This window comes from Bactrocera oleae, chromosome 6, assembly GCF_042242935.1.
Source record: "Bactrocera oleae isolate idBacOlea1 chromosome 6, idBacOlea1, whole genome shotgun sequence".
NCBI classification, from domain to species: Eukaryota; Metazoa; Arthropoda; class Insecta; order Diptera; family Tephritidae; genus Bactrocera; species Bactrocera oleae.
This window is the reverse complement of record NC_091540.1, coordinates 51,544,294-51,569,028: the sequence shown is the minus strand read 5'-3', so window position 1 is coordinate 51,569,028 and position 24,735 is coordinate 51,544,294. Positions and strand designations below refer to the sequence as shown.

Genomic DNA, 24,735 nt, shown 5'->3' with positions numbered 1-24,735 from the left:
GCTGATCATTTATGTATATATTTTATATAGTCTCCGACGTTTACTTCTGGTTGTTACAAACTTCGTGGCAAACTTAATATACCCTATTCAGGGTATAATAAAACTTTCACATACTTTTTCTATTATAATGCTTGTAATTGTATAATTTGCATTGCCGCTAAGAGAGCAGCAATAATACCACAAAACGAACGTAAAAACCAGCTGTTGCAAGCAACACTACCAACTTGTACATCCATATATATAATACATACATACACCTATATGCTTTTACGTGAATTTGCAATTTTAAAACTTGTTTTGCGTTGCATTAACGGCAGCTTGTCGCTGCTACACTTATTAAATTACTTGCAGCGAAAACAAAAACAACACACACAACATTAAACATGCAACATACAACGTATAACATGATTCGCAACGATTTTTAATTGATTTTAAGCACAAAAAGGCAACAGAAACCAACATAATGAGACACACACGGCATATGTATGTATATATATGACCGTATGTGCTACATATTGTGGGCAACACTGCCAACTAGCAACCGCGCGCCGCACCTTAGGCGTGAAACTTGGCGTCAACGTTGGCGTACAAACCACAAAATTCGGTGGTGGCTGGCATGGAAGCCGCGACCAACATGGCGGTCAGCATTTACGCGCAATTTGTGGTCTTTTAATAGGCGCCGCGGCAAAAGAAGTGTAATAAAATTTAAAAAAAATAATAATCAAAAACTGTAGCATAAAAGGAAACTTAATGGAAGAAAATCTGCAGCAAGCAAATATGGAAAATACAAGAGAAAATTTTCGCAAATTATGTATGAGAAGAGTTATGGCGCTAAAACAGACTAAGTTGATTGGTTACGTGGCCGTAATATATACATTCATACAGATATTGAGATATCTGTATACAAGTTGCACAATTTTTTATTGGCAGCTGATTGCAATTCTTTTGTTTGCAACAAAATGAATAGAATAGATCAAAAATTGCAACAAATCACACATGTAGATACACACACAAATATGTGCATATGTATGTATTTGTAAATCCCTGCCTGCTTGTATGCATTTCGGCTGATGGCGCACATTTGCTTATTATAGCCTTTTGTGGTTTTGCTCGCCACTGGGTTGGTCAATCAGCCAATTGTGGGCTGGGCGGTTTACATAGCCGACGGCAAAACCAACATTCGCAATTTGCATGCATACACGTATATATAAATATATATGTATACGTGTATTAGTGCAGCAACCATTGTTTGGGTGGGCATAGACGCACATAACATATGTATGTGTATCAATTTAACTTGCTTGTTTGTATGGATTGTGTGGCGCAACAATTTTCTGGCTTGTTGCAAGTCCCTGTTGTTTGCGTATGTCTGTTTGTTTAACGCTGTTTATTGGCTATGCTTTATAGGTTTTATTGGCAATGCTTCGACCGCATAATTGCTGTTGTAACATGGAAATGCGTTGCTACCGATGCTGTTGTTGTGCCTTCAACCAGTAATGGCTGTTTTTTGCAGCAAGGCTGTGTATTTTAGCTAGCAAAAGTGAATAACTGGCACAGTGGCAAGTCGACTGGAGGGATATATTTGTATGATTAACTTTTTTTTACATATCTAGTGTAATTTTTCTGCTTAATAATATTATATATTATATATGCGATTATAAAGAGTGAATGAAATATTGCAACTAGCCGAACCGAGTAAAATTTAAAGCAAAGTCGGCAGAAAATCAACCTCTATATATGTATGTATTTAAGTATGCAAGTACTTACGTATAAGCATGCTTTAATAACTGCGCTTTCAAATATGCAACAGTAAGCGAAATGTGTCGCATAGGCCTTAAAAGTTTGTTCTACACATACATAGATACATATATATAATATCCGCGTAATATTTACTGGTATTAAAGAAACACCTGCAAGCAGCCGACCAAAATTAGGGGCGAACTACGGGCTGATGACTTGATTACTCAAGCATTATTGGCTTATATATGAATATTTAGTTGCCGTTATACGAGCAGTTACTTGTTAATCACTGCGCAAACTTGCTAATTCTATATAAATACATGCCTTTATTAATATTTTTACAGGTGTTTGATACAGGTGTTACCTGTATTGCGACATGCATGTGCGGGATTAGCCTTTGTTTATTAATTGTAAAATGCAAATAGCATGATTAGTAAAAATTGTGTTGACACCTGACAGGAAAACGTCCAAACGTATTCAAGCACACACAAATTGGTCAACAACACATGCATACATTCAATTACAAAAAAAATATTAAAAAGAAAAAAAACAAAAAAAAAAACAGAATAAACCTTCACTGCTCTTCAGTTTGTATGACAGCTATAGACTATAGTGGTTCGATCTAAACTAGAAGTACGGAGTTTGTAGCGTTGTCTTAGACAATACTCCGTACCGAATTTCGCGAAGCTTTATTGTCAAATACAAAAGTTTTCCATACAAGTACTTGATTCCGATTGTTCAGTTTGTATAATAGCCATATATTAGAGTGATGCGATATCGGCGGTTCCGCCAAATGCGCAGCTCCGTAGTGAGAAATGGTTGTGTGCAAAATTTCAGATAGATTTCTTAAAAATAGAGCAACTAGTTCGTGTATATACAGAGAAGACGAACATGGCTAAATTGATGGTTTATATAAATATATTTTACCGGATCTCCGATGTTTGCTTCTGGGTCTTACAAACTGCTTCGCAAACTTAATATACCCAGTCCAGGTTAGAAAAATATATATCTACAAGTGTTGCAAGCTTGCTTTTGCTACAGTCTGCTATATACATATATACGGGTATATGTACATATGTGAATTTTGGCGCTAAAAAATGCAATCACCGCTTACAAACGTTTACTATTTTGCACACAACCAGTCACGTTATTGAGTTTTCTGTAAAATGCATATTTTTTTTGAAAGGAAATCAATTTAGTTTCGCTATAATTTTGTTTGCACAATCATTTCCTGCCGAAACAAAATATTATAATTTTTTATATATTTAAGCTTATTTTGTTCACATGCGGAAATACAAACAAATATATGCATACATATCTATAAAAAAATTATACCATATATAAATATGTATATAAATACATATGTACATGTGTGTACGTATGTATGTGTGTTTATTTGTAGCGCTTCGTGCATTTGCATTACGTGACGGGATGTTTACAATTGTCTAATTGACGTCTGTTGAGGTGTGAATTGGTGTCAAATGAAATGTAGAAATCTTCTAACTATGCACAGGAATCGTAATTTCAATTTATTATAATATAACATGCATGTATATGGAAAAATTGTAGTTTCTATTTTATTTATTGCATTGCATTTAATAAATCAATTATTGCTTTTTATGTATTTCTTCATATTCCATAAATTAACTAAGTAATTATGTGGTATATTCATATATAACAACAAATGCATGCATGCGACGCCTGTGTGATTTTACTCCTGGACGCACACATGCAAACACAGTCATGTGATTTAAGGTATGCATTCTAAATCGCCTTATTGCATATACATATTTGTTTCTTTTTTTTTATATTTTGGCATTTCGCTTCTTCTGCTCCACTTGATTTGTTACTCTGTTTGTAATCCATCAACATCTTTACGAGCTTGTGCTGTGTGTTGCGCGGCTTGTACGCACGTCAATTGCATTTTACGCGCATTGAATTAAGCCGCTTCAGCCACTTCGGCCATGCAACACACTTCGATTTGTACAAATTCTCGCGTATTATTGTTGAATTTTTATTTAAATTGATTTTTACAAATCGACACACATACCTATATATATACATACACACAAATATGCACACCGCTACTTTTATCAACATGTTTGCCACTGGCTTTAGCGCTACGCTTCTGCATTGCTGCCGCTGGCCGCATCAGCCATGCCAGGCACGCAGCCCCAAGCAACAACAATGCGCGCGCCTGAGCATATGTGCTATAAAATATGCATTTATATTAATGCATGTATGTGTGTGTGTGCATTTATGCGCTGTTATAGACGCTTGCCAATGCAGTTAGTCACTTGGCGGCAGGAAATATACATAACTGCTGCAAAAAACCAATAACCACAACCAAAGCATTTGCACGTGCGTCAGCCGCGTTCTGTTTTTGAGTGCCCGCTGCTGACGGTACGAAGCTAATGCAGCTAACTGCTCATGTAGACCGCCTACGCATGCTTCCTTACATTAATTGCATGCTTTTTTTTAATATTTAATTTCATATGAGCAACATATAAACAAACAAACAAACATACATACATACAAACAAACATATGCATATACAAATGTACCACATATCTTCAAGGTAAAACTTTCAAGTTTTCGCAGTTTTATTTTCACTCAATGCTTTGTCGCATTTTGCTGCGTATTTGCTTTGCTAAACTCTCATGTTATTAATCTTATATGTAGGTATGTATGTATGTATGTAGTATGTGTATTGTAATTTTTTGTTTAATTGCATATTCAGCATTTAAGCTTATCGACAAATTACTGGCGCTGCAAAATTACTGGCGCTGCATGTGTGTGCGTGGCGAAGAACGTCGGTGGCATGGCGACAAGACAGCTGTGGGTGGTTGGTTGGCGATGCGTAGGCGCGCATGCGCAATTGCTTACTACACGCAAAATGTAATCGTAATTCAACATATTTAAGCATTTTATACTATTTCTCTTTGTTGTTGCGGATTTCTACGATTTTTATCTACTGGCGCCGTCTACTGAAAATTTGCCGCTTGGCTTGTGCACTTTTTGATCGTAAAAAAACTTGTTGACGGCGGCATTTGTAGCAGTTAAATGCCTTTCTTTTTATGCTATTTGATTGCGCATAATTACATTTATGTATTTATGGATTATTGACATATCTATGTAATACTTTGTTTGGCGGTATAATAAGACAAAAAATATTATGACGGCGTGACATTAAATAACGACAAAATATTGAAAAAATATAAGGAGAAATAAATAACCGTAAAAATTTTAAAATTATTTCGGTTCTAATACCCTACACAGGGGTATTTCTTACAGCATAAAAGTGTGTAAAAAGATGTTCATCTTGATTTCGATCGGTCAGTTTGTATGCCAGCTATATGCTACAGTGCCTTGATCTAAACAAATTGTGCGAAAATTGTACCGTTACCTTGGACAATAACCCATGCTAAATTTCATAAAGATATCTTGTCAAATAAAGAAGTTTCCCAAACAAGACTTGATTTTGATCGTTCAGTTATTATGGCAGCAATAAGCTGTGGTGTTCCAATATTGGCAGTTTCGACAAATGAGCAGCTTCTTGAAGAGAAACAGATGTGTGCAAAATTTCAGTTCGATATCTTAAAAACTGAGGGCTACAAACCCTATTCGGAGTACAATACATAAGTATGTATGTATATGTGTATGCATTATGAAGCACATATGTATGTACATATGTACATGCTTATATGTATATATATATAGAGAGTATTGCTCGTATATGTATGCAGTACCACCCCACCATCCATCATGCAACGTTAATTTTCAACATTTTTCTCGACACCGCCTGTCAGACTGAGCTTATTAAGATTTACAGTCTTAAAACAATAAAATCATCTGCTCAAATTTCCTGCTAAATATTCAAACCCTACATACATACGAGTATGTAGATTTTCATATAAATTTGTATATTGCAACAAATGGGTCTTGCCACATAAACAATAAGGGATGTTCTACACTAACATTTGTCACCCGCAAAAGCTGCTTTGCTGCGCTAGCATTTATGCATTAAAAGCGAAATGTTGTCACTCAATTTGTATCCATCGACTTTATTAAGTCAGTAGTTGGGCGTATGCTGTTGGTGTAAACGGCATGTATTGTAAGTAAGTACCCCAGCGAGCGGCAGTGCGTTGATTTATTTAATTGCAAGATGCCACTAGTAAAAATCTACTATTTTCATTTTAATTTCCATGCTAGCTTTGCTTGTTGCCTTAACAATGAATATATTATATAACATGCAATATAAGTAGAACTAAAACTTTGGAGCACATGAAAAGTGGGCGTTCACAATTTTTATCATGTCGTTGCTGGATGTAAATATATACTTTTTTGTTCATGTGTGCTAGATTTGTAAGAGTGATCTATTAATTTGTTATTCACAAAAGTTCCGAAGAGCTCGTGGCACTAATAAAAATTATGTAGTAACTCCGCATGTGGGTTTTAAATTCATTCATAACGGTGTATCTTAAAAAAAATCTATTAATTTAGATTTTAGTACACAGTTTTGTCGCTAAATGGATCATTCATAATAATATGAAATATGTATTTCTCTCATACTTTGCTAATGTGACGTCATCATCATCATTGCTTAACCAATTCTCCATAAATTTCACAAAATATACATAATTTAGTTATTATAAATTTATCTCCTTAAATCTTATTTTCAGATTTTCTACTTTTTCGAATTTTCTCAAACATTTTTTTAACTCACCTATTAAATGGATAGCCGAACGCTGCATCGTAGGGATGATACACCGATGGATAAGGCCATGGCGCACCGCTAGCTACCAAATTCTCTTTCAGATCCAAACCCGTCTGCAACATTAAGAGGAGATTTTGGAATTTAATTAGCGGAAAGGTAAGTATTATAAGAATTTATTTTATATTATGCTATAATAACAATCATATACAATATAAACGTAGAGAGTTGACGAAATAATTAGTACTAAAAATATTTCGCAGAGATAAGCGATTTATAGCTTACGCATTTCATTCATAAAAAACCAAAACACAAAAAAAAAATTTATATAAAATCGCATATTTTGTGTTTTTAATTGTTAATATTATTTTTGTATATTCAGTTTGAAGACCTTGATCTCAACACACTAAAGTATCATGTTTAACAAATTAACACATTTTTGTGCTGATTACCAATTTCGCGCAATAAGTTTTTGAGAAGCACAGCAGAAGTATTTTGATACACATATATATAATATATACATATAGTACAAATATTATATATGTATGTACGTATATACATGCATACATTAGGGTGGATAAAAAAAATTTTATATTTTTTTCTGTTAAAATTACGTACGAAATGTGGAAAAAATTCTACAAAAGTTTGAGCTCTTAATAATAATATTTACTATTACTATATTTGATTTTTGATTTACCAGGAATACTTTTTAATTTTGTTGCATATGCAACATTTGTTTAGTAAAAATTAACACTTTTGTAAGAAATTTGACAATATACAAATAAGACGCATCTGAATTATTAAGTCGACTTGATGCAAAATTATTCAAAGTCGAAGTCCGAACTTAAATCGTAAAGGAAAAGTTTTAAAATTTTTTTTATTTTTTCATAATATATGGTTTCACAGTCATAAAATATTTTATTTTTTTGACTTTTGTGCTTTTAATTCGATAAATTCCTAGACTTTTTTTTAGCAAGATTGAAAAGAAAAATAGACGTTTTATAATAACATAGTTGGAAGTATCAAAGAGATTAGAAACTTTATTATGTTACAAAATTGATGACTTCTATAACGGTATCTAAGGAAAAAAATTTTTTTTTTTGCCCACCCTAATATATTTATATACATACATATATAGATATGTTTACATATTGCACACAATGCGTATTAGCAGCGCTTAGAGCGGCGTTGATTGCGTCAGTGGCCGATAGTGGGGGGCAATGCTGCTACATTGTAGCATGCGTCATTGACCCCCATAAATATGACAAGAATAAATTGGCGCGACTGTCAAATGTGTTCGCTTTTATTTTCTTTAGATTTGATTTGATTTGATATTATTCCATCTACTACAACGAGCGGATTTTTATAGATCTAACATGGACTTATACACCATAAGTACATATGTACTCGTACATACATATGTATAAATATTTCTAATTGTATAATTTTATAGAAATTATATTGAATGGTATCAAATGGTGGAGCAAGTGATAATTGAAATAAAATAATGAGTACATAAATTTCTAACAAGGCAATTAACCACACACTTGTTATTTGCTGCGGGACTGTCGTAAGATTTGTTAAGACAAGCTTGCATATATAATGTTAATTTCATTGCACTTGCATACTTATCGCTTTATAGTGACACTTATTTCTGCTGTTGTTGTCTAATTGAACAATACAATTATATATATGTATGCATTTGCTGATTATAATTTCACAAAAGTAACAAATTAATTATTGCGCACCACAAAAGGCGCAATTTTCTTTGAATGAGAATTAGTAGATTGTCTTATTAATAAACACTTAGTTGTATAACAAACTGACCGACAGTCACACAGCCGCTGGTGTCATTTACGTACAAGTCGCGCTGCTGATAACAATAGACATTGTGTTAATGGACATTTGGCGCAAGGAAATGAAAAATATATGTAAATGTTGGAAAAATATTAAAAACAAAGAAATACATTGAGACGATCGATAGTCGTTGAAGGTGACGATTTGATGCAATTTTCGCTTATTTAATAATTTAAAATAATTACTAAAGAGAGTTTTCTGGGTCAGAGGCTTGCATTTCGAATATTTTTTTGACTTTCGATTAAAAATAGAATGTATATTTATTAAATGAAATTTCTGATATACATTTTGTTAGCACAAATTTATCGATATTGGAAAAAAGTTTTCAAAATAAAAAAAAATTCAGAAAAATATGCGTCGTAAAGTAGCAGAGGAAAGCGCGTGTACTTATCGTCACGATTTCCAATACTACGGCTACTGTTTCGATTTTTTTTAAATATCAAAAAATTTAAGTTTTATTCACTTTTCCGCCATAAAAGGATATATGTATAACGGAAATTCATGTCAAACTCCAAGAAAATCGATTAACTAGATATTAAAACATTTTGCCAAAGGCTTTGGAAAAAGTTGTTTCAAAAAAAATGTGTTAAACCGGCCAAATTGGCTGCAATTTTAAAAAAATTAGAATTTCGAAAAAATGGGGAGAATAATTTAGATTTATTTCCAATTTCAGATTTCTAGAATGCTCTCTTCAAACAAAAGATAAAAAAATTAATCGAATATTTAAAAATGTCTAAAACTTTATTAAATGAATTCCATCATTCCCATTTTCACACCCTTTAGCCAATTCGCCAACAGCTGTGTTTTCTGCAGTGCGTGCGCGAAAGCGTGTAATCGTAACGTAACCAAAGGAGCAACAACAGCAAGCAAAATTAACAACACGTTGAACACATTTATTGCGTGATTTGATTTTAATGCGTTGATATAAATTTCATTCATGTAGTTGTTGTTACCATTGCTACTACAACTGCTATTACGAAAAAACACAGCAGACAAAAAGCAACAAGCCATTGCAATAACCACTCAACGCGGCCAGAAGTGCATGCGTAGCAGCAACAACATAAATTGTATTGCCAACAATAACACAGGCAGCTAGAGTAACAGAACAACAGCTACTGTTGCACGTCCTTCAAGCGACACGCAGTGTTGCAGCAATAAGCAGAAAAACCAAAAAAAACAAAAAACAACAAATAATAATATACTGCCTGCTGGTCTACTGTTGGTGTTGAAGAATGTACAGCGCATGATGCAAGTTTGTTGTAGCCTCTTGGGACCTTTACGTTGCTGGTCAGCCAGTTAGCAACAACACTTGAGTCTGTATAATAACAACAACAACAAATATGAAGTACTAAATACTCGAGTCTGTGATAAACATTAACAACTTTCGACATGTTGCTGCCGCTGCTGTTTCTTGGTGCTGCTGCACTCTGTGCCATGTTATTCTTTTGACAACAACAAACAATGTGCTGGTAATAATAACACTAACCTGGCGAAAAACATCGACAACAATGATCAGCAACTTGAACAAATGTGTTATATTGTTGTATTATTGTTTTTTTTTTCTTCTTACCACTGCTGTTGTTGTTGCTTGTAAAAATATTGAGTTACTTTGAAAGCGTACAGCTACTAAAAGTGCCACATTCACACACACACACACACATGTACACACTTTTTAAAACAACCAAAGCCCGCTTATGTTTGTTGACATGTTCGAGCTGCATATAAAATTGCTACCAGTATGTGGCAACAGTGGCATTAGCCGCACAGTAAACCCAACTATTGTGGCTATAGATCGACACTGCTAGATATTCGCGTTTGCATGCAGAATTTATTTGCTGCAAATGTGATAAATTTCGCATAAATACTGCTTTTGTTGTTGCTGCTTTGTGACTTGAACTTATGCTGGTATTGTTGGCACTTTGTTGTAGATGTGTCCACCACGCAACTCCTGCTACTCCGTATCGTATCGGATTTATGAATGAGCAACCGCCGACAAGTTTGCAGCATGCGTTTTGTATATAAATATGTATATGTACATAAATATATATATATATATATATATGTGTTTATATGTATATGTGTGTATGTACATATGCGCATGTGCGTAGCAATAAACACGCATTTCATTTTTTGCTTTAATGTCTTTAGACCTTTTTGTTTTGTCACTAACTCTTAACTCTTTCATTGCATTCGTTTCTGCCCTACATGAAATATTTTCTTGCCTATCGACACTTTCTCCTGCTTATAATTTGTTCACTTTTGATCGTTTAGGTACCTACAATTGCCGGTTGTTGCTAAAACAATTCAAATTAATTGATTTAAATAAATACTGCTTCTCTCCCTTTTTGCATTCCCAGCTACAACGTTCGATTTCTACCAGAAACGGCGACTGCATTGGAATTTGCATACAACTACTTCTGCAAAATTAGCATATTTCTGTTGTCTCTCTGAATTATGTACATTTGTATGTGTACTCATTTTTATATGCTCAGATTACAGTTTTTGATATTTCCACAATCTCGTTTATTTTTTTGTTTGTGGTATTATTGTAATCTCTGTGTTTTATTTCATTATTTAACTGCATTTTGCTCAACTCGCCGAAGTGCTGTTCGTTTGTATGTTGATTTTGCTGACGTCGTGTGCCGTTGTGTGGTCCAGCAGCGCTAATTTTGTTCTTGTTTAACGCATATAACATTGATATGTATACTAAAAGGCTGTTAATGTTATTGGTGCTTCGTGTATGTAAACAAATCTGGTCGGACTTATCAGCAATTTGATTTGCTAATCGCACGAAATGGCGTTCTTACGTAAAGTTTTGGCATGTATTTGCAAAAAAAAAACATAAACAAAGCAAAATATAAAAAATTAATAGTATTTAAAATAGAATAAAGGGATTAAAATTACGACACATTTAACATTTTGCTGTGAAGTGTGAAGTATGTGCATATATTCACACACTATGTACTTACATATATATGTACATATACTATTTTTAAGCTGAAGACGATTGTAGATTGAGCCTCCGAAGGGCGGAAGGAAGTCGGTCGGCTGTGCGATCGAATCATGTGACCATAGCTTAACGATCTTCAAAGTAATTTTTTAAGAGATGTTTTACAAATTTTTTTTCTAACATGATTTTAAAATTTCAATGAGAATAAAGGGTACATCGTTGCCACACAACCGCGCATTGAGATCATGGCATATTGTATGTTGCAAAATGCGAATTTTCACTTGCTTCGCCGCGAATTTAATTTTTTTCTGACAAAATTTTCAGATCACAACAACAAGCATCAGACAAAATCGACCGGAAATCAAAACTCGTTTTGCGCAGACACGGCCAGAATGTGGAAAACTGAGAAGACGAAGGAGAAGAGAAGTGCAAACGGACAAATCCGTTGCACAACAATCGGCCCGACAATCGACAATTGTAAAACGCAGACCCAGACACAATTCACATTTACAGACTATGTAGCAGACTTAAACGAGATGCCACCAGTGCTGATAAGGTGCAAACGTAGCGCATTGAAATGCCAGTTGCACCAATGATGTTGCAATGGCACACAAATTCATTCAATAAATGCCAGTGTGCCCGTTGCGCAGTTGGTTTCCGCAACAACAACAAAAACACTTACAATGTTTTGCCAACTGTAATATTTACAATAACAACAAAAACGTATTTACTGTTTCGCTTGCGATTAGACGTTGCATTTTTGATGCGCCACACAGATATAGTGTCGGCATTGATGGCCATAGCAACAACATGTTGCAGACACATTTAAAGGCTAAGCATTGCAGGCGAATTGTATACACTTAGTGACGTGTATTTGTGTGTGCATGATTGTTTGACTCGAAGCCAATGAGTGCCAGTGATTTGCTAAATGACTTGTAGTACTTGTAGTTTCGGTCAAATTGTATTGTGTGTCAACTATTCAGTTTGAGTTGCATGCACCTTTTTCTTACTAATGCAACGACATACTCATATTGCGCTGTCGCCACCACATGCTGTGCCACTTTAGCCTTTTGCTTATGTGACAAGCTTGTTTATATAACTACATACATTTGTACATATGTATTTACGTATTGCGTCAAACATTTTCTCAAAGTTGTTGTTATTTTTGTATTAATGTCAATGTTTGCCTGCGTATTTGACTCGTCGATTAACGGCGATGATAATAAAATAAGCAAATGCGCGACAAAAGCGTAGAAACACACAACTGTAAAATGCGTGAAATAGTGAAATGTTAAACCAAAATACAAGTTAACATTTTATTGAAAAAATACAGTTATATGTACATATACACACATGTACGTATTTATATAAAATTGCATGCATTTTTCGTTTTAGTAAACGTTTAGTGTTTTACAAGCTTTAAGCATAGTTCAAGTGCCTATCTCCATCGAGCCCACATAGCCAACACGCTGACTGCGAACGCAACAATGCTGGTCAAAAATGCTGCAATGCAAAACTTTGCTCACCTTGCCAATGCCAATTGCTTCTCTATGGGTTCATATGTATGTATATTGACTGCAGCGACTTGTCGATTTATATCTAAGTATTAATATGTTTTTTATAGGTAAATTTCAAATATGGCAATAAATGTGTACACGCATATTTTTTTTTTTTTGGATGTTTTGTACTCTGTTAAAAAGTGAGAGGTGGTTTTAGTATGCAATATATACACGCACATAAATGTAATAACTATTTATTAGTGCTTGCTTGTAAATTAAGGTGGGCAGAAAAAAATTCTAATTTATTTTAGCTACCATGACTATATCGTCCGAAAAAGTAAGCATAAGGATTTATTAACATCTACTAACAAACGAACATAACACCAAAAACATTCAAAAAGTTTGACCACAGTTAAAATATTTTATGATTTTAAAGCACTCTTTTATTAGAAAGGATATAAAAATTATAAAGATTATTTTTTACGATTTAAGGTTGGACTTTGACCACGAAAAACTTGGAAACAAGTCAATTTAGAACGAAAAAAAAAACATTTTGAACATTTTTTTAAGGTCTCTGAGCTGCCTGCCAGAATAATTACATAATAGAGATATAATTCTAATAATGTAGAATAATTTCTTCAAATGCATTGAACACTTAAACAAAATAAGAAAATATTAAATAAATTAAATTAAATAATATGTTATTTGTGCAAATGGGAAATCAAAAAGCATACAAAAATTAAGAGCTCAGACTTCATCAAAAATATTTTTACGCTTTCTAAGGAAATATATTAAAAGTCATTCATTCCACCCTATTGTATTATACATATGTATTAAACAATATTTTCGATTTTTTTTTTCAACAAAAACTACGTAAAATAAGTAGAGATATTAATATAAAATTGCATTTATAAAAATATAAATAGAAATGCTCTCAAAAGATAACTAAATATAAATATGCACCTAACATTATGCATATATATATGTATGTACCATATATGTACATATATTATTTAGTCATCATAGATCATTTAACCGCGCTTATGTACATTTATATGTGTGCATTTCAAATTCAAGTGGCCACCACAGCTGCCTACCAAACCAATACAAAGCATGAAATCTGATACATAAAGCCAAACAACATACGGCGTATTACATAACAAAAAACAATTTCAAACCCTTTGATAAAGGCAATAGAAGGCACCAACAACTACGATATAAATCGCTTTGCAAAATACAGTGGGTTATACAAAAAGTGAACATACTATGGATGAAGTGAACTGTAAAAGGAACTACAAAAGGCGACTGAGCCAAACAAAAATGGAAACACAAATTTTTGAACGTACGAGTAAATGAAAAAGCTTTCCAAAGAAAAACTTTTACATAGCCAAATAACACAAAAAACTACACTTTGATAATTTTTGTTGCAAAAATGTTATCCAATTTTTTTTTTTTTTTTGTTATTGGTTTAGGATTTTTTGATGACCCTGAAGGCGAAAAGTTGACAAATCAGTGCTATGTCCTGCAAAGCAAAATCGTTGTTTGAAACTTTACTTTGTCTGTAGTAGCCGTTAAGGTTAGACGTGCTTTTATAGGCTTGGCGATGTTTGCTTGTTAAAAGCTCACACGTCATTGCTTGTTCGTGAATTATTGGCTAAAAACAATACTGTAACGATGCACCGAGCCCATATTCGCCAGCCATGGCTTCGTGTGACTTTTTCCTATTTCTAAAAATAAAGAGAACCTTAAATGGCCGTACACGATAGATGAAAATCGGTGAAAGAGCTAAAGGCTATCCCAAAAATCGAGTTTAAGAAGTGTTCCAATGATTGGAAGAAGCGCTGACACATGTGTATATTATCGAATGGGGACTATTTTGAAGATGACAACATTAATGTAGACAAATGAATAAATATTAAAAAAAAAAGTAAAACTCCCGTTACTTCTTTAATGAATTAAAAAAAGCTATTATTTTTGGAAAATGTATGTATTGCAAAAAATTACATAAATTCCATCTAGCTCCAACTCATATTCGCATACACCAACGCAAAACTCTTCCGCCATACCGCACCCTCTACTTGGACCGCACTCAATTTAACTCATAGGAGACGCCCAGTTCAACTCGATTCGGCGCCTTGCACGCTCTCAAGTGCAATTGAAAACTAGAGAAGACTAAAATTCACAAACTCTCTAATACACACACTCACATGCTGAAGTACGAATGAATGCTGCACTCGTTGATTGTTGCAAAAGAGTGTTGCGGAGAACTCAAGTACTCGACGTTGAAAGAAATACGATTTGCTAGGAAAAATTAACAACACAACCCTTAAACAGCAACTATACAATATCTATTTGTGTTGTTGTTGTTGTGGAAAAGTTTATACGTCGTTGATTTGTGAGCAACAATGACAAGTAGCAAGCACATTTATACAAACAAACTGATGCGAAATTAATATTGTTTGTACGTGTGTAGGTGTGTGCCACAACAACAACAACAACAACAACACAACACAACTACTCAATAACAAAAGTTATGCGTGCAAAGTGGATTTTTCGATAAACACAAGACAGCTAAGAGGGCGCCATTGGGCGTACACTCACACCCACTTGGCTGAATGAGGCAAATCACTCAGGCACTTGACATGTGCGTAATGCTGATGCGCTGGAAGAAATTCGGTTTCATTTAGTTGGAATTTTCGAAAATGTTTTCATGCCACAAAAGTAATTTAATTGTGACTAAATAAACAAACGGGCAGTGTAATGTGGCAGTAATGAGCGTGAGCAATGCAATAATGCTGTGAAATGTGCATAGGCATTAACACACATACATATAAGTAAGTGTGTGTGTGTGTATATATATATATATAAAATATATACATACTTATGTAAATACAAAAATCTTTTTTCAACATATTTTCATCGAAACAAAAAATCAAAATTCGACACACTCCCACAACTACAAAATGAAATAATTTTTTTTTACTGATTTGTTCGTCCTTACTTCCTTTAATTTTCACTTGAAATTTTATAAATACTATGCATTTATTCAGTTACCGCTTGCTACTCGCCTTTGTCGCTCGCCTTGCCGCCACTGTCACTGTCGCCGCCGTTTTGCAACATCTGCACTTATTTCCGATTTCAAGTGAGCTGTCATCCGTGTGTTGACAAATTTATTAATAAGGCAATAATAAGATGTGGCAAATATGCAACAACAAAAACCAAAACAACAAAGCAAGTGTAACGCAAATGCGACAGTGACGGCGGTGCCTTTGAAATTCACCCCCAACAAAACAAAAAACCGGAGCGCGCAATGATATCGGAAGACACGAAAAAGCCGCGAGTGTCAAGGGAAATTTCAATGTGTCTTATGGGTATTTTAGCATTTTAGCGGCACGTTCAACACGTACTTACATACAGATAAACATTTTCGTATAAATACACAGCATGCTTTACCATATGTGTGTTTGTCGCCTTTGCGTGGCGGCAACAGCAACAGCAGCAAGTGACAGTCACTTGACAGCCTGTGTCAAAGTAATGATTTCCCTGCGACAATTTGACACTTTTTCTCTTGCCACTGTGGCGTCTTCTTAAACATTTTGCTTATAGTATTTTGTGTTTGTTGTTTTGCGCTGGCGGTTCAAGAAAAATTATACGCATTTAAAGGTGCGCTAGTTTGCTTCCTCGAAAGGGAAAGTCAATGCCGCATAAATGACTAATTACAACTGGATGATTTATGCTGTGGAACGCGTTGGGGATGTGTGTTTATATCTGTGCTGCTAACTAATTAGAGGCAGTCAGCCACGTCCGTGTTGCAGATGCGTATATATGTATATCCTTATACAACTGAGTTGTCATTTTGGTAATCAGCAGTCGGCAGATGCCAAGCGTAGCGTGTCTACAGCTGTCAACTGAATTTAACAGCTGTTATGTCATCGGTGAAGTGCGATATTATTGCGAGTAAAATTGTTCGCTATTAAAGATTTATATTAAATTGGTGTGAATATAAGAATTGGTTTGTTCTGTAGGTTAATGGTCTCATTTCGAATTAAATAAAGGTTAAAAGGTTATATACACTTGCAATTCAGAAAAACCGCCTTTTTGTGCCTTTTTTATGAGGCATTTAATTTTATAAATAAATAAAGTAAAAGTATAATTACAGAATTTAATGTATTGGTTCAATCGGTGAATCATTTTGAAAATTTTTGGATTCGCTTGCTTCCGTCACCGGTTTCCAGCATTACCTTCGAAAAAAGGGGTTTGTTTGGTGGTGAGGAAAATTTGTATACTTAAAATCTCAAATTCAAAAACCAAAAACACGAATAACACTCCAGATGAAAACAGGTACTGGTCGAAGGACTAGTCAAAATTTTTATTTTTAAGATAATAGAGAGCCCCTTAAACTAAGATAAACAAAACCTTACAAATACGCCCCATATATATCCGTCCATTTCTCCGAAACTATTTGCCGGATGATTTTTTTGGAGAATATTCCTTCATATTGTATTGTGTATTTTAAATATCAAAAAAAAAAACAAATCTCGATTTTTTGGAAATTCCAACACCCCCCAACTTCTATTTATAAGTGAACTATATATACTATATATACAAAAATTAAATTTCCAAGCATTTAAAGGTTTATAAACAATCAAAGAGTATTAAAAAAAATTTAAAATTTTGTAGGTTAATGAGATTTTTACGAAACTTTTACGTTGCTAGTATTTTTTCCAAAAATATTAAAAAAAATAATTTGTTGCAATAAATTTCAGCCACTTTATTGCTATAATATCCAATAAAGCCTTTATGGCGGATAATATATATATTATATACTCGAATACATATAATAATATTACAAATCTATTGCTGAACAGCAAAATGCCAAAAAAAAAAACGAAAACTGCTTTCTAAACTCATAAACTCATAAATATATTCGCGATCACGGCAAATTATTATTGTAGCGTGAACTAATATATCTCCCCCCCCATATACATAACTACTAAACAAATAAGTTTAATGTTTACATTTATAATATTATTGCATATATTTATATTATATGTAAGTATATATGTGAATTTATAAGTATATCTATTTCGTGCATATATTAGTCGAATGATAATTTTGTACGATTTGCGGCATTATTTATTATTCACAATTAAGCTTCGAACTAATCGCCATGTTGTTAATATACAATTTAAAACCGCAAATGGCATGGTTCAACGCATTAACATGAGCGAGAAACTGATCATGTTAGCACAAAGCGGCGACAAACACCCCCAAACCAAATGGAGTGCTATTTGACAAGTAGTAAGCATTAGTATTAGCAGGCAGCCACCAGACAGACATTAGTTCACAGCGGGTTATAAGCAGGTTTCTTTTAAATCGAATTAATTTCTGCACCTACATACATACAAACAACATACACATGTATGCGCATATAAACGCCTTCTCTAGCTACATAATATATATACATACATATGTCTACATATCTATATGTATGTATATATATAGATGCATTGCGCTTTATATGCAAATGTGCCACATATTGACTGCCACATTTGTATGTTACTTTGCTGCAGCCTGCAATATTTTTGAATGTAGAAAAAAATCAATAAACAAATCTCACAAAAATTGGCTAAAAAAATCGTACAAAAATTTAACAAAAATAATTTAATTGAATTATACTCAAATGAGTATCTTATATAATTGCATGTATATGTATTGGCGCTAGGCATTAAAAATGCAAAATCAAGCTGATCGTGTTAATATTTTAGTGTCGCTTGCACATACAAATATATGCACTTATGTTTATTTATGGGATAAATTGAATATTAAAACTTTTATAATAACGTCAACGCGTCAATTTATATATTTCTGTAAAACAACTGATTTTATGACTTCGGTGGCTTCTAGTTTATAATACGCTTCACAAAAAAAAAAAAACTAAAAAAAATAAATAAAATAAAATAGAAAAAAAATTACACAAAATACTATATAATAAAATAAAAATAATTTATTTTAAATTAAATAACAATGAATAAAGTAAAAAAAGCTTAATAAACTTACATTTATTAAGTAGTTATATCCACTTGTAATTTTCAAAAAATCGATATTTTTACATTTTTCGAATGTACATGTATTTGAAAATATGAACGTATTTCTAAGAAGCTCAGTATATTGGGCTCCCAAAACTTTAAACGCGTTTTTTTGAAACTCTGTTTTCAGAGCCGGTGTGGAAAATTTCTCTCCAACGGCTGAACCGATTAGCTTGAAATTGTCTCACGACATTTTTAAATATATTTCTTAGGTAATGATCGTACGGAATAAGATTTTCGACAGGGATTTCGATTTTTTAAGCCACTCTGAATTGTAAATTTTCTTACAAAGAATTAATTTTTTTGTTTGGGAGGCCGCCATTTTCTCAAAACACAAAATTTTCACTACTCCTTTGATCCTTATTCATCTATCATTATACTAAATTTCATTGGTTTTTGGTTTCAGATAATTTGACGCCGAAATATCTTCCTCACCGCCAGACACCTTTTTCAGGAGGTCTTTCTGGAGATCGGCTATAGGAACAAGAGGATCCAATATTTTTCAAAATTAATCGCTGATTCTAAAAGTACTTTAAATTCGCTTTATGTTCACTTTTTTTCAAATAAAATGCCGCTTCAAAAAAATGTCCCAAAAATACGAATTTTTTCGGACTTGCAAGTGGATGTAACCCCTTAACATGTTTTATTAAAATCTTATATTAGACACACGATACAAAATGTAACGCCTTGTAAGAACACGTTTATTGAGGCTTATGCAGCTGTGACTTGTGTTTACCGCTTTCTTTCGTTTTTCTTTTTACTAGACCGCAGCGCGTAGGTGGAACTCATTTGCATATTAAAATCAAACACACAAAACCAATGTGGAAAAACGTAAGCAAAAAACAAAAAATTGCTTTTAAATGAGAGAAAATAACAATATCGATCGCTAACCGGCGATTACCGCCGATCGTGCTACTAGCTGTTGAGTGGCAGCTAACTGTTTGCTACAACGTTTACCTGGCGCGAGCAGCAGCAGTTACAGTTACTTTGAAATTGGGCTTTCGAAAAAGCATTTAACTCACTATTTATTGACGCAAAATTAAACGTTACAACAGCTATAAACAGCGAGTAATGCACAGCACTAAAACAACAATAACAACCACTACGAGGCACCACCCGCAATTGAAGAAAAAACGTTTTTAACTCATCGCACAAAATGAAAATGCTCATAAACATTAAAATTAATGTCACTTGTGTGTGTGTTTTGGCATTTTCGTTTGGATTTGAGGCAAATGGCTGGCCAAGCGGCGGCTTCAGCGGCTTTGCCGATCAGTCGATTGGTTAGCTAGCTGTGGCTTCTGTATTTCTGTGTGTTGTTGTTCCAGAAATTTTGCGCCGCTTCAGCAGTCTTTCGCTTTAGCTTTGGTTTTTTGTTTGTTTTATAATTTTTTTCTTATAGTTTCATACTTTTTTTGTTCCTGCCTTATTATCCACTCACTGAGTGCGCCAAAGCTGCTGACTGACGAATTTATGGATCAATTTAGGTTGAAAAGAAATTAGAGATCGTTAAGAATTCCAGCGTAGTAAAACAAATTTATTTATTGTTGTATTGAGATTGTCGTTGTTACTGACTTGCTGAGCGCTGTGCTTTTGTTTTTTTTTCGCGTTTTTGTTGCTTTTTTGGTATTGTCTATGGCGCTGTAGTCTTTATCGATGTTCGAGAATAAAGTTATTAATGTTGTTTTTGTTAGATATATTTTAGTTACTGCAGCTAGTGTGTACATATGTATGTATACATTTTATTATTGTCATATCTTCGCTTTTATTTAACGATATCGTGTCTACGGCTAGCAAACTTGTTATTTATGTCCTCCTTTTCAACCGCACAAAAGCCACTAAAAAATACCGCAATGTTTTAATTTTCGTTATGTCGATTTTTATTATATTGAAATGAAATGCGTGTTATGCAAAGAACATTTCCATTTTTTCTAAAGTCGATCAAAACGAGCGATCGACGATCAGTATGTATGTGTGTGTTAATATACTTGCATATGTACATACATATGTATGATATATGAATATATGCATATTTAGTTGGCTTTTTGTGTGTTGTTGTGTTTCGGCTTGATGGATTTGTTTGGGAATTTTATTGATTTCTTCTAAAAACCTGAATATACATAGATATACATATACATATGTACATATGCATATGTGATACTTTTTGGGTCAAGCAATTTATTACTCGAATTTTTATAAATTTAAATTTTAAGATTTTTGATACCAACAAGATTAGGTGAAAATGTATGTACATATGCTCTCTACTTTTTGTATTTTCAAATTTTTATACCCTTATTATTATTTTTCCATAAGAAAATATTTTTTTCATTTCCCACAATGAACGGCATGAGTTCAGTTAACCTGAAATGTGTAAACAATAAATTGCAAAAAAAGAAATTACATTTATTTGACCTATAGAAACACGAGTTCCAAATAAATGTAATAAAAGTGAATGCCAAAGAAAATTATATGTAAACAATTCAATTTATTTTGTCCACGGCGCGGCAGGAAGTCAATGTTCGCATTAAATGCTATTTAAGCATTGCATAAAAGATGCCACAAATGTCAACGTAGCGGTTATGACACATGCCAACGCTGTCGGGCAGTGACCATAGCGACTTGTAAAGATTGCTACTAAATGCAGCAAAAAAAAACAGCAAAAAAGTGAATTTGAATTTTTTTGTTTTTCTGCTATTCCTTTTAGTAAGCTAGGAACAAATATCTACGTGGTGGCGTTGGTGTTGCATGCCACAAAAGGTCGCTGCACAAAGACGACACAAAGTACCAGAAAGAAAAAAATATTTTACTTCGAGCCTTCACTATTGCCATGCTGCAGCGAAAGACAAGACTGCAAAGCACATGAAATATTACTAAGCACAGATAAAGAGGTCAAGGAGCGTCGCTTTGCTAGAGCTGTAGTAGTAACTAAGCAGCTAAGGAGCTGTGCGACCACCCTCGGTGTTGCAACGAAGACATATTGCAGTAAATTGTAAGACACATTGTTGTGGCTAAAGCTATTGTAGTTAGTGGCAGCATTGTTGTTATTAGACAAGGCGAAGCAAATTTGTCGCAGACGGGTTGTATTAAAATATGACATCAAAATTTGCGCTGTGGTAACAATAGCGCTCTTATATACATACGTACAATATATACCATCATATCGCTTAATATATACACGGACGATTTTACTAAAGCCTATACTACTTACCGGATTCGCATAAAAAGGCGGCTGCTCAGTCGCTATGCCCGATAGATACGCAGACATGCCCTCCGGATAGACACCTATTGGCACACCACCCGGTCCCGTGACAAGTCCGCCGGCGGCCGCCAAACGCTGGTAGCTGAGCATATCATATTGACATGAGCACAGCGTTTGACCGCTAACGGGATCCGTATAGATTGTGCGTCCAGTATCACAGCAACGATTTGAGCCTGGCGTACCCGGCGGTGGTGGTACACCGCCAGCACCAGGCGCACCCGGCGGACCACCAACCAAACCTGGCGGCAGGCCAGGCGGCCCACTACCCGGTGGACCTATAACCGAAACCGTTACACCACTACCTGGTCCACCCGCGCTGAGACTAGCGCCACCGGGTATACTACTACTGCCATATGGTGTGGCAGCTGTTGAACATGGCGATATGGAGCGTGCGCCCGGCGGTACTGTCGATGTTACGGCCATTGGATTACCGTTGGCGCTGTTGTTATGATGATGTTGAGCGGCGGCAGCAGCAGCAGCTGCAGCAGCGGCGGCGGCGGATGTGATAGTTAGCGGCGTTGCTAATGTGGACGTATTGCCCTTTGTGAAAGGCACGACGTTGCTGTTAATATGACTATTGTTGTTGTTGTTGTTTATGCTGGTATTTGGTGGTGGTGGCACAGCGCCAGCTGCAGCTGCTGCAGCAGCAGCGGCGGCGGCGGCAGCAGCGGCAACAGCGGACGCAACCGAAGCGGTGAGTGTGGGTTGCGGCGCGTTGGCAGCGGCTACGGTGTGCGTTGCGTTGGTGCTAAGGTTGGTGGGGTGTTGTTGGATCGGCGCGACGGGTTGTGCGGTGGCGGCTGTGGGCGATGTAGTCGGTCGAGTTGAAACGGCGTTCTGTAAAAAACAAGTAACAGCGGTATAAATAAATGTTTCAAAGGCACTAGTAATAAAGGGAGCTGGAGTGCTTCAAAGGTATTGCATTGGTAGTACAGTAGGGCTTTTTTTATTATTGCCAACAGCAGCGGCACATGCACAAATAGTAATATTTGTATGTAAAAATAAATAGAAAATTTAATTAAAAATGCTTGTACCGTTATCAGCTGTACGTACTGCAAGGGACGCACGCGCTGATAAGCTACTTCTACTGCTGAGGCAGCGACGGTAATAACTTTTTTCCTATAATTTTATAACTGCTCAGCACTGCAGTTATTTGTTAAGTTGTCTCATTTGGTATCAACAAATCAATACTAAGTCAACAAATCGGTTATTCCACATGCAGTTTATGTTTGTATGTATACATATCATATATGAGTGCTCAAGAGCTGGAGCTTCAAAGGCCTAGCCGCTTACCGACAAATCATGTAATAGATTGACAGTATTGATTTAAATTACACGTTCCAAAAGGCTCAACAACAACAATACTATAGTTTAGTATGCACTCAAATGCACCGGTGCAAATCCAAATGCGGTAAACTGCCATGAACCGGCTTTGACTGTACGCGAGCTGCAATTACTAGTACCAAGCGCTGCACTTCAGTAAGGGCACCGAGCATTGTGTGTGTAATGAAAGGCCTCTCAAGTGCTATCGTAACACTGGACACGTGGTTATCTACGAAACATCGTAAAGTTAAAACATCAATAATGGCATTGGTGGTGATTTGGCAATTAAAAGGTTCGATTGGAGCCAAACCAGTTTTCGCTATGTCAACGGTCTAACACCAAAGTAATCTTAAAGTAAGCTTTATCGATTCATCACCACATTTGCGCTATTTAAGATGCGCAAGAGCTTAGAGAACAGTAAAAGAAGATAAGACTTATAATAGATTGACAGAAAAACATTCTTGGTTGGAGAAAGGTGTAAGATTAGTCGGGGATTTTTAAAAAATAAAAATTTTAAGCGTACACTTAAGGGTTCCCAAAAAATAAATCGGTTGGTAGAATAGCGAAGTAAAACATTTCAAATGTCCAATCCGGTGTAGTATCAAAGAGATCGGGTCCGTCAGTTTCAATACGTAAATCTTAAAACGCCTTTTTCTCATAACTGTACTTTTCAAATCGCGCGCTGTAGGTTCTTAAAGATTAGTGAAGGGTGTTTTCGAAGATTAGCCTAATAGCCGCCATCTGGCATAAAAAGTCAGTATAATTCTTTTTTTTTCTTTGAGATATCAATCTGAAATTTTGCACAAGTCCTTTTCTACCAAAGAAGCTGCTCATTTATCGGAAGCACCGATATCGGACCACTATAGCACATAGCTGTCATTACAAACTGAACGATCAAATACATGTTCTTGTATGGAAAACACTTTTATTTTACAAGATATCTTTACGCATTTAGCCGTCATACAAACTGATTCAGGAAGAAAGAATTCATTACTATTTTTTTTACTCCCAGAATAAAAAGTCAAAAGTGAGGCACTTTTTCAAAGCTTCAGACGAGCCTTAACTCTTAATTTGAAGGCGTGATGTAATAAGTTTAAGTTTTAAGTTTATTAAGACGAAGACTGTAGTAATTTTTGAACATAACTGTACTTAATTTCAGGCCACATTAGTTTTACAACAATATAGAAGAATGTCTACACTACAGCAAATAAACGTTTAATATTGCAAAATGACTGTAAATCGATAAGTTTATTGTAAATTATGACAGTAATACCAAAATAAAAAACCTGCCAACAACCTAAACATTG

General features: G+C 34.7%; 1 protein-coding gene across 2 annotated transcripts in view; it reads right to left on the bottom strand.

Moving 5' to 3' along the window:
* Nucleotides 1-24,735, bottom strand: part of mirr (iroquois-class homeodomain protein mirror) — a 138,832-nt gene that overhangs the window by 4,678 nt on the left and 109,419 nt on the right. For both annotated transcript variants that reach the window (XM_036359146.2, XM_036359147.2), the window contains exons 2-3: nucleotides 22,055-22,942; nucleotides 6,467-6,570 (exon numbers count right to left, since the gene is read on the bottom strand). In XM_036359146.2, the coding sequence (XP_036215039.2) occupies nucleotides 6,467-6,570; nucleotides 22,055-22,942 (992 nt within the window). The remainder of the gene's footprint in view (nucleotides 1-6,466; nucleotides 6,571-22,054; nucleotides 22,943-24,735) is intronic.